We start from the raw sequence: 13,614 nt of genomic DNA, 5'->3' as shown, positions 1-13,614 counted from the left end.
CCCTTCCCTCATATCATACTACATGTAGCTGCTTATTAGCCAGTATGTGTTACCTAACATGCACTGGGCAGCATTTTACATTCTGAATTTAAAATTGTGTTCTTCATGTTAAATGATAGTGAATCGAACCATTATTTCTTTAACAAATATATCCTACTAGTTTAGAATTCCTTTGGCACTACTGACATTTTTCTTTGATGCTAAATTTTAATTCTTCATGGGAAAAATTAACTATGAAGACATATATCAGACATCCAAAAAACAAGACTACCATATTAGTCTTTATTTAGTCGCCAGGTCATGTCCAACTCTTGTGACTTCATGGACTGTAGCCCGCCAGGCTCCTCTGTCCATGGGATTTTCCAGGCAAGAATACTGGAGTGGGTTGCCATTTTCATCTCCAGGGGATCTTCTGGACCCAGGAATTGAACCCAGGTCTCTTGCATTGCAGACTGATTCTTTACCAACTGAGCTATAAGGGAAGCCCCACCATATTGAGTTCCCACTGCTTGACTTAAGCCGGAAGTCACTTCACTTGTGTCTGACCCTGTGCGACCCCGTAGACATCAGCCCACTAGGCTCCTCTGTCCCTGGGATTCTTCAGGCAAGAATACTGAAGTGGGTTGCCATTTCCTTCTCCAATGCATGAAAGTGAAAAGTGAAAGGGAAGTCGCTCACTCGTGCCTGACTCTTAGCAACACCATGGACTGCAGCCTACCAGGCTTCTCCGTCCATGGGATTTTCCAGGCAAGACTCCCGTGTGTAAAACAGCCAGCTGGTGAGAAGCTGCCATGTAACACAGGGAGCTTAACCTGGGGCTCCGTGATAACCGAGAGGGGTAGGATGGGAGAGGTGTGAGGGATGTGGGTTGCAGGGATGGGAGGGAGGCCCCAGAAGGAGGGGATATGGGTTCTAGGATATGGGTTTTATCAACTGCAGTTCTCAGTTCCACAGGAAGTGTATGGGCTCAGAATGTCTCAGCTTCAGCTGCTACTTGTTTGTTGCACTAGTCCTGATCAACTCATAATTGGCTTGTACAAGTGTAGGTAGCTGAGTAGGTACCTTCTGTGCTGTAATTTTACTTTGTTTTTTATTTGTCTATTTATTTAAATGAGGACCTACCTTTTTTCAGAGGGTTTAATTTTACTAAAAAGAATGTCTTTGTTGAGCCACAAAGGAACGATCCCTTGAAAATGAAGGGAAAGTTGCTCAGTCGTGTCTGACTCTTTGTGACCCCATGGACTCTGTAGTCCATGGAATTCTCCAGGCCAGAATACTGGAGTGGGTAGCCTATCCCTCTCCAGCGGATCTTCCCGACCCAGGAATCGAACCGGGGTCTCCTGCATTGCAGGTGGATTCTTTGCCAACTGAGCTATGAGAGAAGCCCCAAGTGATCCCTTAAGGAAGTAATTATGTTTATTAACTGTTTCAAAGTTACGATTCTATGGTAAACTCATAATTATGAAATCGTTGGTTTGTATATATTTTCAAGTCAGTGATTCTCAGATGTGATCTGCAGTCACCAAGTCAGGCATCCATAAAATAACAGTGATTTTCATAGCAGTAAGGTGTGATTTGCACGTTTCATTGGGTTGGCATTTGCACTGATGGGGCAGAAGCAGTGGTGGATAGAACTGCCAGCATCTTGTCAGGAACCAAGAAAGTGGCATCAATCTGTAGTCATTTATGTTGACATGAATGGATTTATTTGTATTCAGTGAATAAATAATTAAAAATTTTAATTGGGTTCATTTTCTAATAGAATACTATGGATAGATACATGTATAATCTTAACAGTACCTCTTCCTCTAAGAGTATAAAGGGGTCCTGACATGAGAGTTTGAGAAGCATTCCTTTCAGTGCTTGGTAGATGTATAGACAAGCAAGTATTTTGTTCAGTCTGATGCTGATGAAGAAATGCTTAGAGAATATGATTGCTTTGATAGATAAATCCAGTCTATCTTCAAGTTTTATGTGAATCTTATGTAATGTTCAATTCATTGCTTTAAAATTTTAACTAGGTTATATTCGTAAATAAAATACTTTGCAGGTGCTGATCTTAAGGAAAGAGCCAAAATGAGTTCCAGTGAAGTTGGTCCTTTTGTCTCCAAAATAAGAGCAATGATTAATGAAATTGGTAAGTACAATTAAATTGTCCTTTTAACATGGTTAAAGTGACCTTAAATATTGGATTTTAAAAGTTGCACACTGTTTTTAAGTATTATGAAGTGAAAGTCGCTCAGTCTTGTCCGACTATTTGTGACCCCATGGACTGTATAGTTCATGGAATTCTCTAGGCCAGAATACTGGAGTGGGTAGCCTTTCCCTTCTCCAGGGGATCTTCCCATCTTTAAGTATAAGCTTTGGCTAAAATATTTACATAATTAGATATTCATGGTGTATAGCTGGTTGTAAAACAGAATGTATGTTAATGTTTAATTTGAAAAATATTTTGTTATTAAACCTGCCTCATACTTATGATGATGTTACTTATGGAGGTAATTATTAGAAAACAAAGAATAATTTGGCATAAGCGTTTGACATATTTCTTAAATAATTGCTTTCACAGACATACAGATTTGGATTTATTTTTTGCATAAGTGGGATTATACTGTTTCTTTAGAATTACAGTCTTTCTTTGTAAGGTTTATATTTTAGTACATATAAATTTGCTTTTATTATTAATACCTTTTAATACATCACTGCATAGTAATCCATGGTCTTACCCAGAATTTTAAATTATTTCTTCATTAATGAACATTGGATGTTTTTGTTGTTTTGGCTGTTTTGTTTTCATGTTGTTTTAAACTGCTTTTGTTTTTTATAATAAAATAGTGATTCCTTTGTACAAATTCTTTTAGAACATTAGTATATATGAGATAGATTTCTAAATATGGTATTGCAGTTCTAAGTATCATGTGTTCATTTTACATTTTAATAAATGCTACCAGATTATATTGCAAAAAGATTACAATAGTTTATATTCCATCAATTATATGACAGTACCTGTTTCTTCATGTTCTTGCAACATTTAATGTTGCTACCTTTTTAGTTTGCCAAAGTTAAAGAAAAAATAGATCTTAACATTTTAATTTGCACTTTCCCAGATGCTAGTGTAATGTTATATCTTTTCAAATTAAACTTGCCTTTCCGCTTCTGTAGATTGCCTTTTCACATTCTTCATCTCCTTTTCTATAGTATCATTTAATAACTATTTACTTAAAAGTCAGTTTTGTGTTGATCTTTTGTTATTAAATGTATCACAGGTATTGTCTCTTAATATCCCACCCTAATTTAATTCCAGGAGCTTTATATATCTAGAGGGTAGTAAGTTCTCTTCATTGTTTTGTTTTTTTTTTTTAAACTGAAGATTTCTTTGCTATTCCTAACACCTCAATTCTTCCAAATGAATTTAGGATTGTTAATTTTAAATGGAAGAGGAAAAATAGTCTCATGAGCCTGTGATTGGAATTTCTGTAAATATTGTTTGTAAAGAATTAGCGTTTTTGTGATTCAGAGTCTTTCCATTCATCATGTGCATGTCTCTCATTTTAGGGGGGGATCATTCATGTTTTAATTTTCTTTAAGAAAGTTTTCTTCGCATTGGCTTCAGTCTTGTATCTTTTTTCCCCTCTCAGATTTATCCTTATTTTATAGCACTTATTCCTTTGAATGGAATCTTTTCCTGATATTTCTGTTGAAGTCTGGTTATTGTTGTAGGTCCGTAGGAAATTTGTTAAATTTTTTGTGCTTGTTTTGTATCATGCTAGCTTACTACTTGTATTAGTTATTGTTATTTCTCAATTTTCTTGTGTTTTCCAGAAAGCAAAAAAGTTCCTTATATATAAATAATGCTGTTTTATATCTTCTCCTTTTCCAACATTTTAATCTTAACATTTTTCATACATTTTCCCATTGGCTAAGGCTTTTGGCGCAATATTCAGTTGCTGAAGTGATCATCTTCATCCCTTTATTTGAGTATGAGGAATGCATTTAATATTTTGCCGGTAGTTATCAAGTTCAGGGAGTTTTCTTATATTTCAGCTTGTTTTGGAGTTTATTACTCTTCTTGTCAAGAATAAGGGTTAAAATTTGTCAGCTGCCTTTTTGGTATGTGTCAAGATGGTATCTATTAGAATTTGTCTCAGCTTTGATTATACTAAATTGTATTACTAGCATTACTGATGCTACACTGGCCTTGTGTTACCAGAATAAATACTGCCTGGTCATTGTGGTTAGTGGTTATGGTGGTTTTTAATATATACCACTGGATTTAATTTTATATGTTTTGATAAAAGCATAAATGAGATGGGATCTTCTAATTATGTGTTTTGTGTTAAAGTGAGAAGTTTTTCATCTTTTTCTGTGCTATCCAGGGAAATCTTCTGTTACTTGAAAGAGTAGTAGAATTTGACCATGTGACATCTTTGGGGTTTTGTTATTGTTGGTTACCTTTTGTTTTTAGAGCTAAGTTTTAAAATACATATGTTTTGATTTCTAAAATAGTTCTTGTCATCTTCCTACCTTTTGTTTATCCCTTGTCAGTTTTATTAGAGGCTCTCCTCTGCTTCTCTTTCTACACGACTGCATGGTCAGATAGATGTCTTCTGAGGCAGAGCATGGATTTGTTTTCCATTGTGGTCAGAGAACTTGATCTTGGAAGTAAAAGTTTATGCTGTCCGTAACTGTATATATATATATGCTAGGACGAATTGTTAAGACTGGTTCAGTTGTAAACATTACCTTGATGTTTCTTCTCAGCCTCTTTCTATTTTATTGAATCTGAAATTGGAATTTTCTGGGACTTCTTACATGAAGAACTATTCCTTTTTTAGTAGTGGTGTTTTCTTTTCAGTGGTTGTAGTGGTAGCATTTCTGTTCTGGATCCTGATCCAGTCTACTTGTTTCCCTTCCATGGGTTCCCTAACTTGGGAGAGATACTTTTCACTATGATATTACAATGGGCATAAATCTTTTAAGATGTCTATTTTTGGGGACTTACTGAGATTTTGAGGGGCAAGTAAAAACTGTCTTGATCAAATCTCTTTGTTTAAACCACAGGCTAGCAAACTTTTTCTTAAAAGGACTGACAGATATTTTAGGCTTTGTGGGGCTGTTATGGTCCATGTTGCAGCAACTCAATTTTTTTTTCTTTTAAAGACTATTTTTCAGGAGCAGTTTTAGGTTCATGTCAAAATGGAGGGTAGGTAAAGAGATTTCTCATATATCCTCAGCCCTCAGGATGCATAACCTTTTCCCCATTGTTAATATTTCACACCAGAGTGGCACATTGGTTATAACTGATGAACTGACATTGATATAATTATCCAAGTCCATATGTTTACATTAGAGTTCATTATTAGTGTTTTACATTCCATGGGTTTGAACAAATGTAAAATAACATGTATTCATCATTATAGTGTTATGCAGAGTGTTTTCACTGCCCTGAAAACCTTCTGTGCTTGCTCTGTCCATCCCTTCTGCCGTGTCTGGCAACCATGTTTTACTGTCTTCATAGTTTTGCATTTCCAGAGTATCAGATATTTGAAATCATATAATATGTAGCTCTTTCAGATTGGTTTCTTTTCACTAAGTAATACACATTGACATTTTCTCCAGGTTGTTTCATGCCTTGCGAGCTCTATTCTTTTTATTGCTGAATAATATTCCAGTGTAAAGATGTATCACAGTTTGTTTATCCATATACCTACTGAAGCACATCTTGGTTGCTTCCAGGTGTTGGCAGTTATGAATAAAGATGCTGTACACATCTGTGTGCAGAGTTTTGAGTAACTGTGTTTTCAGTTCCTTTGTGTAACTACCAAGGAACATGATCGCTAGATTGTGTGGTTAAGAGTCTGTTTAGTTAAGAATTTACCAAACTGTCTTCCAAAGTGGCTGTACCATTTTGTATTCCCATTGGCAGTGAATGAGTTTCTGTTGCTTTATATCCATGCCAGCATTTGTCAGTACTCCAGGTTGTGGCATTCTGATAGGTGTGTAGTGGTATCTCTTTATTGTTTTAATTTGCATTTCCATGATGATGTATGATGTGTCTTTTCATAGGCTTGTTTACTATCTTTATGTCATCTTTGGTGCTGCTGCTGCTGCTAAGTTGCTTTAGTCGTGTCCAACTCTGTGCGGCCCATAGACGGCAGCCCACCAGGCTCCCCAATCCCTGGGATTCTCCAGGCAGGAACACTGGAGTGGTTGCCATTTCCTTCGCCACTGCATGAAAGTGAAAAGTGAAAGTGAAGTTGCTTAGTTGTGTCCGACTCTTAGTGACCCCATGGACTGCAGCCTACTAGGCTCCTCCATCCATGGGATTTTCCAGGCAAGAGTACTGGAGTGGGGTGCCATTGCCTTCTCCCTTCTTTGGTGAGGTGTTTGTTAAGGCTTTTGGCTCAGTTTTTAATTGAATTGCTTTTCTCATTGTTGAGCTTTGAATTTTTCGTATATTGTAGATAACATTCCTTTATCAGATGTGTCGTTTGCAAATACTTTGTCCCGGTCTGTGGACTGTCTTATTCTCTTGGCTTTATCTTTGATGGTGTACTGTGAGGGCTTCCCAGGTGGTGCTCATGGTAAAGAACCTGCTTGCCAATGAAACGTAAGAGATGGGAGTTCAATCCCTGGGTCAGGAAGATCCCCTAGAGGAAGTTATGGCAACCTACTCCAGTATTCTTGCCTGGAGAATCCTATGGACAAAGGAGCCTGGCAGGCTACATACAGTCCATAGAGTCGCAAAGAGTCGGACACATCTGAAGCAACTTAGCACAAAACAGCACACTCTAGCTTATCACCCACCAGCCTGTCATAGCTAGTAACTAGGGTACTTCAGGCAAAGCAACCAACTAGGCTGGGATACAGCCTCACCCACCAGCTTCAAAGTCGCTAGTTGTGTGCAACTCTTTTGTGACCCCATGCCAGCTGCTTCAAGACTTCTTGAGCCCACAACTACTCTGGGACCTGGCCCTGTCCTCCAGAGGGTCTGGGACCAAGCCCTGCACACTAGTAAGCTGGCAATAGATGCTCACCTAAGGGCCCTGCAGTCAGAGACTTAAGGTCCTGACTCTGCCTATCAGTTGGCTGGCACTAGCCTTAGACCAACCTCAGCAACCACTGGGCAGGCACCAGCTTCACGTCACCTTCGGCCCCAGGCCTGCCCACTAGCGTGTTGATACACCAACTCCAGGACCTCCAGGGCCAAAGACTCTAGGATCTGGCTTTGCCCACGCAGGGACTGGTATTAACCTCAGACCAGCTTTACCAGCTTGTTCACAGGACCTGCCCTGATGCAAGCCAACACTAGCTCTAAGACGTTTTGGACCCCTCAGCAGGCCTACCCAGGATTCAGCCATACACACCAACAGGACAGCAACAGCTTTGGGACACCCTGGGCCCTGCAGCCAGCTATGTCAAGAACTGGCTCTGCCTACCAGCCGATCAGTGTTAGATCCAGGAACCCCAGCTCTGCAGTTACCCGCCCCACAACCTGGCTCTGCCCACCAGTGATCCATTACTAACCTTGGGACCCCCTAGGGATCCACAGCCAGCCAACCACCTTGTGACCCATCCCTGCCTAGCATCAACCAGCAGCAGTAAGGACCTAGCAAACAGCTGACTTGGAGCCAGCTATGCCTGCCAGACTGTTCACAGTAGTCAGCTTGCTGTAACAGCAGGGCCCATGCAGCCCCCATGAGGAGCATACCTTGAGCATACAGTTCTGGTGGGTGTATGTCACTCCAACACACTGTTGGAGTGTGTTGCTGGAACACATAGGATGTCTCTTACTAAAGAGCCGTTCTCCAAGGTTGGGGAATGTAACCAAACTACCAAATACATAGCAATAGAAATGACAAATTAGTCAGAAAGAGGCCACAGAGGTACATGTTCTAAATGAAGGAACAAGATAAAACTCCATAAGGACTAAATGAAGTAGAGATAAGCAATTTACCAGATAAGAAGTTCAAGGTAATTGATCCTAAAAATGTTCAAAGAAATCAGGAAAAGATTGGATGTATAGATTGAAAATATAGAAGTTTTTAACAAAGAGTTCTAAAATATGAAATGACCAAACAGAGCTTAAGAATGCAGTAACTGAAAGAAAAAAAAATATGCTAGAAGAGATCAACAGTAGATTAGATCATAGAGAGGAACAAGTTAGCTGGAAAAATGGAGTAGTGAAAATCAATGAAACGGAACAGAAAAAAAATAAGAAGAAATGAGGACAGTTTAAGAGGCCTGTAGGGCACCAAGCATCTGAACATTTGCGTTTTAGGAGTCCCAGAAGAAGAGAGAAAAGGGAATGGAATGTATTTGAAGACATAATAGCTAACAACTTCCCTGACCTGGGAAAGGACCAAGAAGAACAGAGAGCCCCCAACAAGATCAACCCCCAAAATATCACACCAAGATACATTGTATAATTAAAATGGCAAAAACTAACCATAAAGAGAGACTATTAAAAGCAGCAAGGAAGAGTAACAAGTTACCTAAAAGGGAACTCCCCTAAGGTTATCAGCTGACTTTTTAGCAGAAACCCTGCAGAGCAGAAGGTTGTGGCTTGATACACTTAAATTGATGCAAGGGAAAAACCTACAACCTATTATACTCTACCCACAGGCTTTCATTCAGATTTGATGTAGGGATCAAAACTTTTACAGACAAGAAAAGCTTATAGCAGTAGCAAACCAACTTTACACAGAGTAGTGGAGGGGTTTTTCAAAGAGAAAAAGAAAAGGCCAAGTTTTTATCATGATGGATGATGAGATTAAGAAAAATAAATCTGGAGAAATAGTGATATATTTGAGAAGGGGAAAAATTGAAACCTGGAATGATTTTCACTGGAGTAGTAAACATTTCAGGCATGATACAATTTTAGTAATATTGACCAGTAAAAGAATGTTAGAGAACTCAAGATTAAGTTTTAAGAATGTCATCTGATCTGTATTTCAGAATTCCCAGGCCCTTTGCTCAATTCTCTGCAGCCACTATCCAAAGGGCAGTTGTTCAATTATCTGTCAGGGTTCATCCTAGAAAAAAACTGGGAAAAATGAAAGAGGGTTTTGTTCAGACTGTCTTTTTTTTTTCAGGTAGATTAGTGAGGGAAAGGGGTTGCTGATTTAGCATTCTGTGGGATTCTAATATCCCCTCAATCCTGGAGACAGTTGATTTTGGAATTTACCTAATAATATAGCAAATTTTCTTTTTAAAAATAGACCAACTCAGGAGGCCTGTATATTCATTGACCCATGAACATTGTTACTCCAGGGAGCCTCCTTAGATCCTTGTTAAATTTCCATATATGACTCTCTGTCCTCCTAAGTCAGCTCTGATCACCCCTCCTTGAATCTTAGTCAGTTGGATAGTCCACTTACTTATCCCAAGTGTAATAAACACACCTCAAAAAAAAAAAAACTAAAAATAAAAAGGCTACAACTAGAAATATGAAAATTATGAAAGAAAAAAATATTATAGGTAAAGGCAAATATATAGTAAAGGTAGTAAATCAACCACATATAAAAGTAGTATGGAAGTTAAGAAATGAAAGTAGTAAAATCACCTATATCTTCAATAAGTAGTAAAGGGATACATAATATAAAATATGATGTCAAAAACAGTGACATATTGGGGCAGGTAGAAATGCAGAGTTGTTAAAATACATTTAAACTTAAGGGATCATCAGCTTAAAATAATTACTCAAAACATACATGTTGGTATATTTAAACTGCATGCTAACTGCAAACCAAAAATGTAGTAATATAATAGATGTACACACAAAACAAGAAAGGAATCCAAATGTAACACTTAAGATGATAATCAAATAACAAGGGAATAGAGCAAAAGAAGAACTTCACAAAAAGCCCAAACACAATTTTCAAAATAATAATAATTCAGTAATTACTATCAGTAATTGGACTTCCCTGATAGCTCCGTTGGTAAAGAATCTGCCTGCAATGCAGGAGATGCTGGTTTGATTCCTGAGTTGGGAAAGTCCTCTGGAAAAGGGATAGGTTACCCACTCCAGTATTCTTGGGCTTCCCTTGTGGCTCAGGTGGTAAAGAATCTGCCTGCAATACGGCAGACCTGGGTTTGATCCTTGGGTTGGGAAGATCCGCAGAGAAGGGAAAGTCTACCCTCTCCAGTATTCTGGTCTGGAGAATTCCATGGACTGTATATATGTATAGTCCATGGGGTAGCAAGGAGTCAGGACTGAGTGACTTTCACTATTAGTAATCACTTTATATGTAAATTGACTGAAAGCTCTAATCAAAGATATAGTTGCTGAATGGATACAAACACAGCGTGGATACACACACAGACTGAAAGTAAGAAGGTGGAAAAAGTTATTCTATGCAAGTGGAAATGAAAAGAATGTCAGGATAGTTATATTAGACAGAGTAGATTTTTACAACAAAGACTGTCACAGGAGACAAGGAAGGACATTACATAATGACCATGGGATCAATTGAGTATGCAGCCAGCATAGGCACACCTAGACACATAAAAGGGAGAAATTGGTAGTAACACAATAATAGTAGGGGATTTTAATACCCCACTTACATCAGTGAACAGATAATCCAGACAGAAAATGAATAAGGAAATATTGGCCTCAATCAACACATTAGACCTGTGCTCTAAAGAGCAGAGTACACATTCTTTTTAGGTACATGTGGAACATTCTTCAGGATAGGTCACATGCTGAGCCACAAAACTAGCCCCAGTAAAGTTACAAAAATTTGAGATCTTATCAAGCATCTTTTGCAACCACAACACTGTAAGATAGGCATCAGCCACAAAACAATAAAATTACTATTTACTTGTATTATTAAACCCTCAACAAAACCCCAAAAAACCCAAATTCCAAACACATGGAGGCTAAAACCCACCCAAAGTTAGTAAAAGGAAAGAAATTATAAAGATCAGAGCAGAAATAAAGGAGATACTGAAAGGTTGTTGCCGAGCTGTGAAAGATGCCAGGATTCTTGGCCTCTAAGAGAAAAATTCAAGCTGGGGCCAGTGACGAGGCTTGATTGCTCAGAGCTTTTGTATTTTAATAAAGTTCTATTAAAGTATAAAAGAGATAGAGAAAACTTCTGACATATACATCAGAAACTGGCAGAAAGAGTGTCCCCCTGCTCGTCTTTAACTAAGTAAGTAAGTAAAGTCACTCAGTCGTGTCTGACTCTTTGTGACCCCGTGGACTGCAGCCCACCAGGCTCCTCAGTCCATGGGATTCTCCAGGCAAGAATACTGGAGTGAGTTGCCATTTCCTTCTCCAGGGGATCTTCCCGACCCAGGGATCGAACCCGGGTCTCCCACATTGGAGGCAGACGCTTTAACCTCTGAGCCACCAGGGAAGCTGGCTACTAGCTGTCTGCTAATTTGAGAAAGTCAGTTCAGTCAGTTCAGTCGCTCAGTCATGTCCAACTCTTTGCGACCCCATGAACTGCAGCACGCCAGGCCTCCCTGTCCATCACCAACTTCAGGAGTTCACTCAGATTCACGTCCATTGAGTCAGTGATGCCATTCAGCCATCTCATCCTCTGTCATCCCCTTCTTCTCCTGCCCCCAATCCCTCCCAGCATCAGAGTCTTTTCCAATGAGTCAACTCTTCACATAAGGTGGCCAAAGTACTGGAGTTTCAGCTTTAGCATCATTCCTTCCAAAGAAATCCCAGGGCTGATCTCCTTTAGAATGGACTGGTTGAATCTCCTTGCAGTCCAAGGGACTCTCAAGAGTCTTCTCCAACACCACAGTTCAAAAGCATCAACTCTTTGGCGCTTAGCCTTCTTCACAGTCCAACTCTCACATCCATACATGACCACAGCAAGAACCATACCCTTGACTAGATGGACCTTAGTTGGCAACGTAATGTCTCTACTTTTGAATATGCTATCTAGGTTGGTCATAACTTTTCTTCCAAGGAGTAAGCGTCTTTTAGTTTCATGGCTGCAGTCACCATCTGCAGTGATTTTTTAGCCCCCAAAATAAAGTCTAGCATTGTTTCCACTGGTTCCCCATCTATTTCCCATGAAGTGATGGGACCGGATGCCATGATCTTCGTTTTCTGAATGTTGAGCTTTAAGCCAACTTTTTCACTCTCTTTCACTTTCATCAAGAGGCTTTTTAGTTCCGCTTCACTTTCTGCCAAAGGGTGGTGTCATCTGTATATCTGAGGTTATTGAAAAGGAATGTCTTAAAACTCAGAGACTGGCACCAGGCCCCTCACCCACAACATGCATTTTGAGATGACATTGGCAGCTGTGAAGAGATACCCAACGACCAAGGTAAGAGAAGCCCAAGTAAGATGGTAGGTGTTGCAAGAGGGCATCAGGAGGCAGACACACTGAAACCATACTCACAGAAAACTAGTCAATCTAATCACACTAGGACCACAGCCTTGTCTAACTCATGAAACCAAGCCATGCCTACGGGGCAACCCAAGACGGGTGGTTCTTGGTGGAGAGGTTTGACAGAATGTGGTCCACAGGAGAAGGGAATGGCAAGCCACTTCAGTATTCTTGCCTTGAGAACCCCATGAACAGTATGAAAAGGCAAAATGATAGGATACTGAAAGAGGAACTCCCCAGGTCAGTAGGTGCCCAATATGCTACTGGAGATCAGTGGAGAAATAACTCCAGAGAGAATGAAGGGATGGAGCCAAAGCAAAAACAATACCCAGTTGTGGATGTGACTGGTGATAGAAGCAAGATCCGATGCTGTAAAGAGCAATATTGCATAGGAACCTGGAATGTCAGGTCCACGAATCAAGGCAAATTGGAAGTGGTCAAACAAGAGATGGCAAGGGTGAATGTCGACATTCTAGGAATCAGCGAACTAAAATGGACTGGAATGGGTGAATTTAACTCAGATGACCATTAAATCTACTACTGCAGGCAGGAATTCCTCAGAAGAAATGGAGCAGCCATCATGGTCAACAAAAGAGTCCAAAATGCAGTACTTGGATGCAATCTCAAAAACGACAGAATGATCTCTGTTCGTCTCCAAGGCAAACCATTCAATATCACAGTTATCCAAGTCTATGCCCCAACCAGTAATGCTGAAGAGCTGAAGTTGAACAGTTTTATGAAGACCTACAAGACCTTTTAGAACTAACAGCCAAAAAAGATATCCTTTTCATTATAGGGGACTGGAATGTAAAAGTAGGAAGTCAAGAAACACCTGGAGTAACAGGCAAATTTGGCCTTGGAATGCAGAATGAAGCAGGGCAAAGACTAATAGAGTTTTGCCAAGAAAATGCACTGGTCATAGAAAACACCCTCTTCCAACAATACAAGAGAAGACTCTACACATGGACATCACCAGATGGTCAACACAGAAATCAGATTGATTATATTCTTTGCAGCCAAAGATGGAGAAGCTGTATACAGTCAACAAAAACAAGACCAGGAGCTGACTGTGGCTCAGATCATGAACTCCTTATTCCCAAATTCAGACTGAAATTGAAGAAAGTAGGGAAAACTGCTAGACCATTCAGGTATGACCTAAATCAAATCCTTTATGATGATACAGTGGAAGTGAGAAATAGATTTAAGGGCCTAGATCTGATAGATAGAGTGCCCGATGAACTATGGAATGAGGTTCTTG

The 13,614-nt window shown here is 39.5% G+C and overlaps 1 protein-coding gene across 3 annotated transcripts in view; it reads left to right on the top strand.

The window, feature by feature from the left end:
* Positions 1 to 13,614, top strand: part of AUH (AU RNA binding methylglutaconyl-CoA hydratase) — a 198,811-nt gene that overhangs the window by 58,531 nt on the left and 126,666 nt on the right. For all 3 annotated transcript variants that reach the window (XM_069575601.1, XM_069575600.1, XM_069575602.1), the window contains exon 4: positions 2,051 to 2,137. In XM_069575601.1, coding sequence (XP_069431702.1) covers positions 2,051 to 2,137 — 87 coding nt within the window. The remainder of the gene's footprint in view (positions 1 to 2,050; positions 2,138 to 13,614) is intronic.

This window comes from Ovis canadensis, chromosome 2, assembly GCF_042477335.2.
Source record: "Ovis canadensis isolate MfBH-ARS-UI-01 breed Bighorn chromosome 2, ARS-UI_OviCan_v2, whole genome shotgun sequence".
Lineage (NCBI taxonomy): Eukaryota > Metazoa > Chordata > Mammalia > Artiodactyla > Bovidae > Ovis > Ovis canadensis.
The sequence above is the reverse complement of the archived record's forward strand: the minus strand, read 5'-3'. Positions and strand labels throughout refer to the sequence as shown.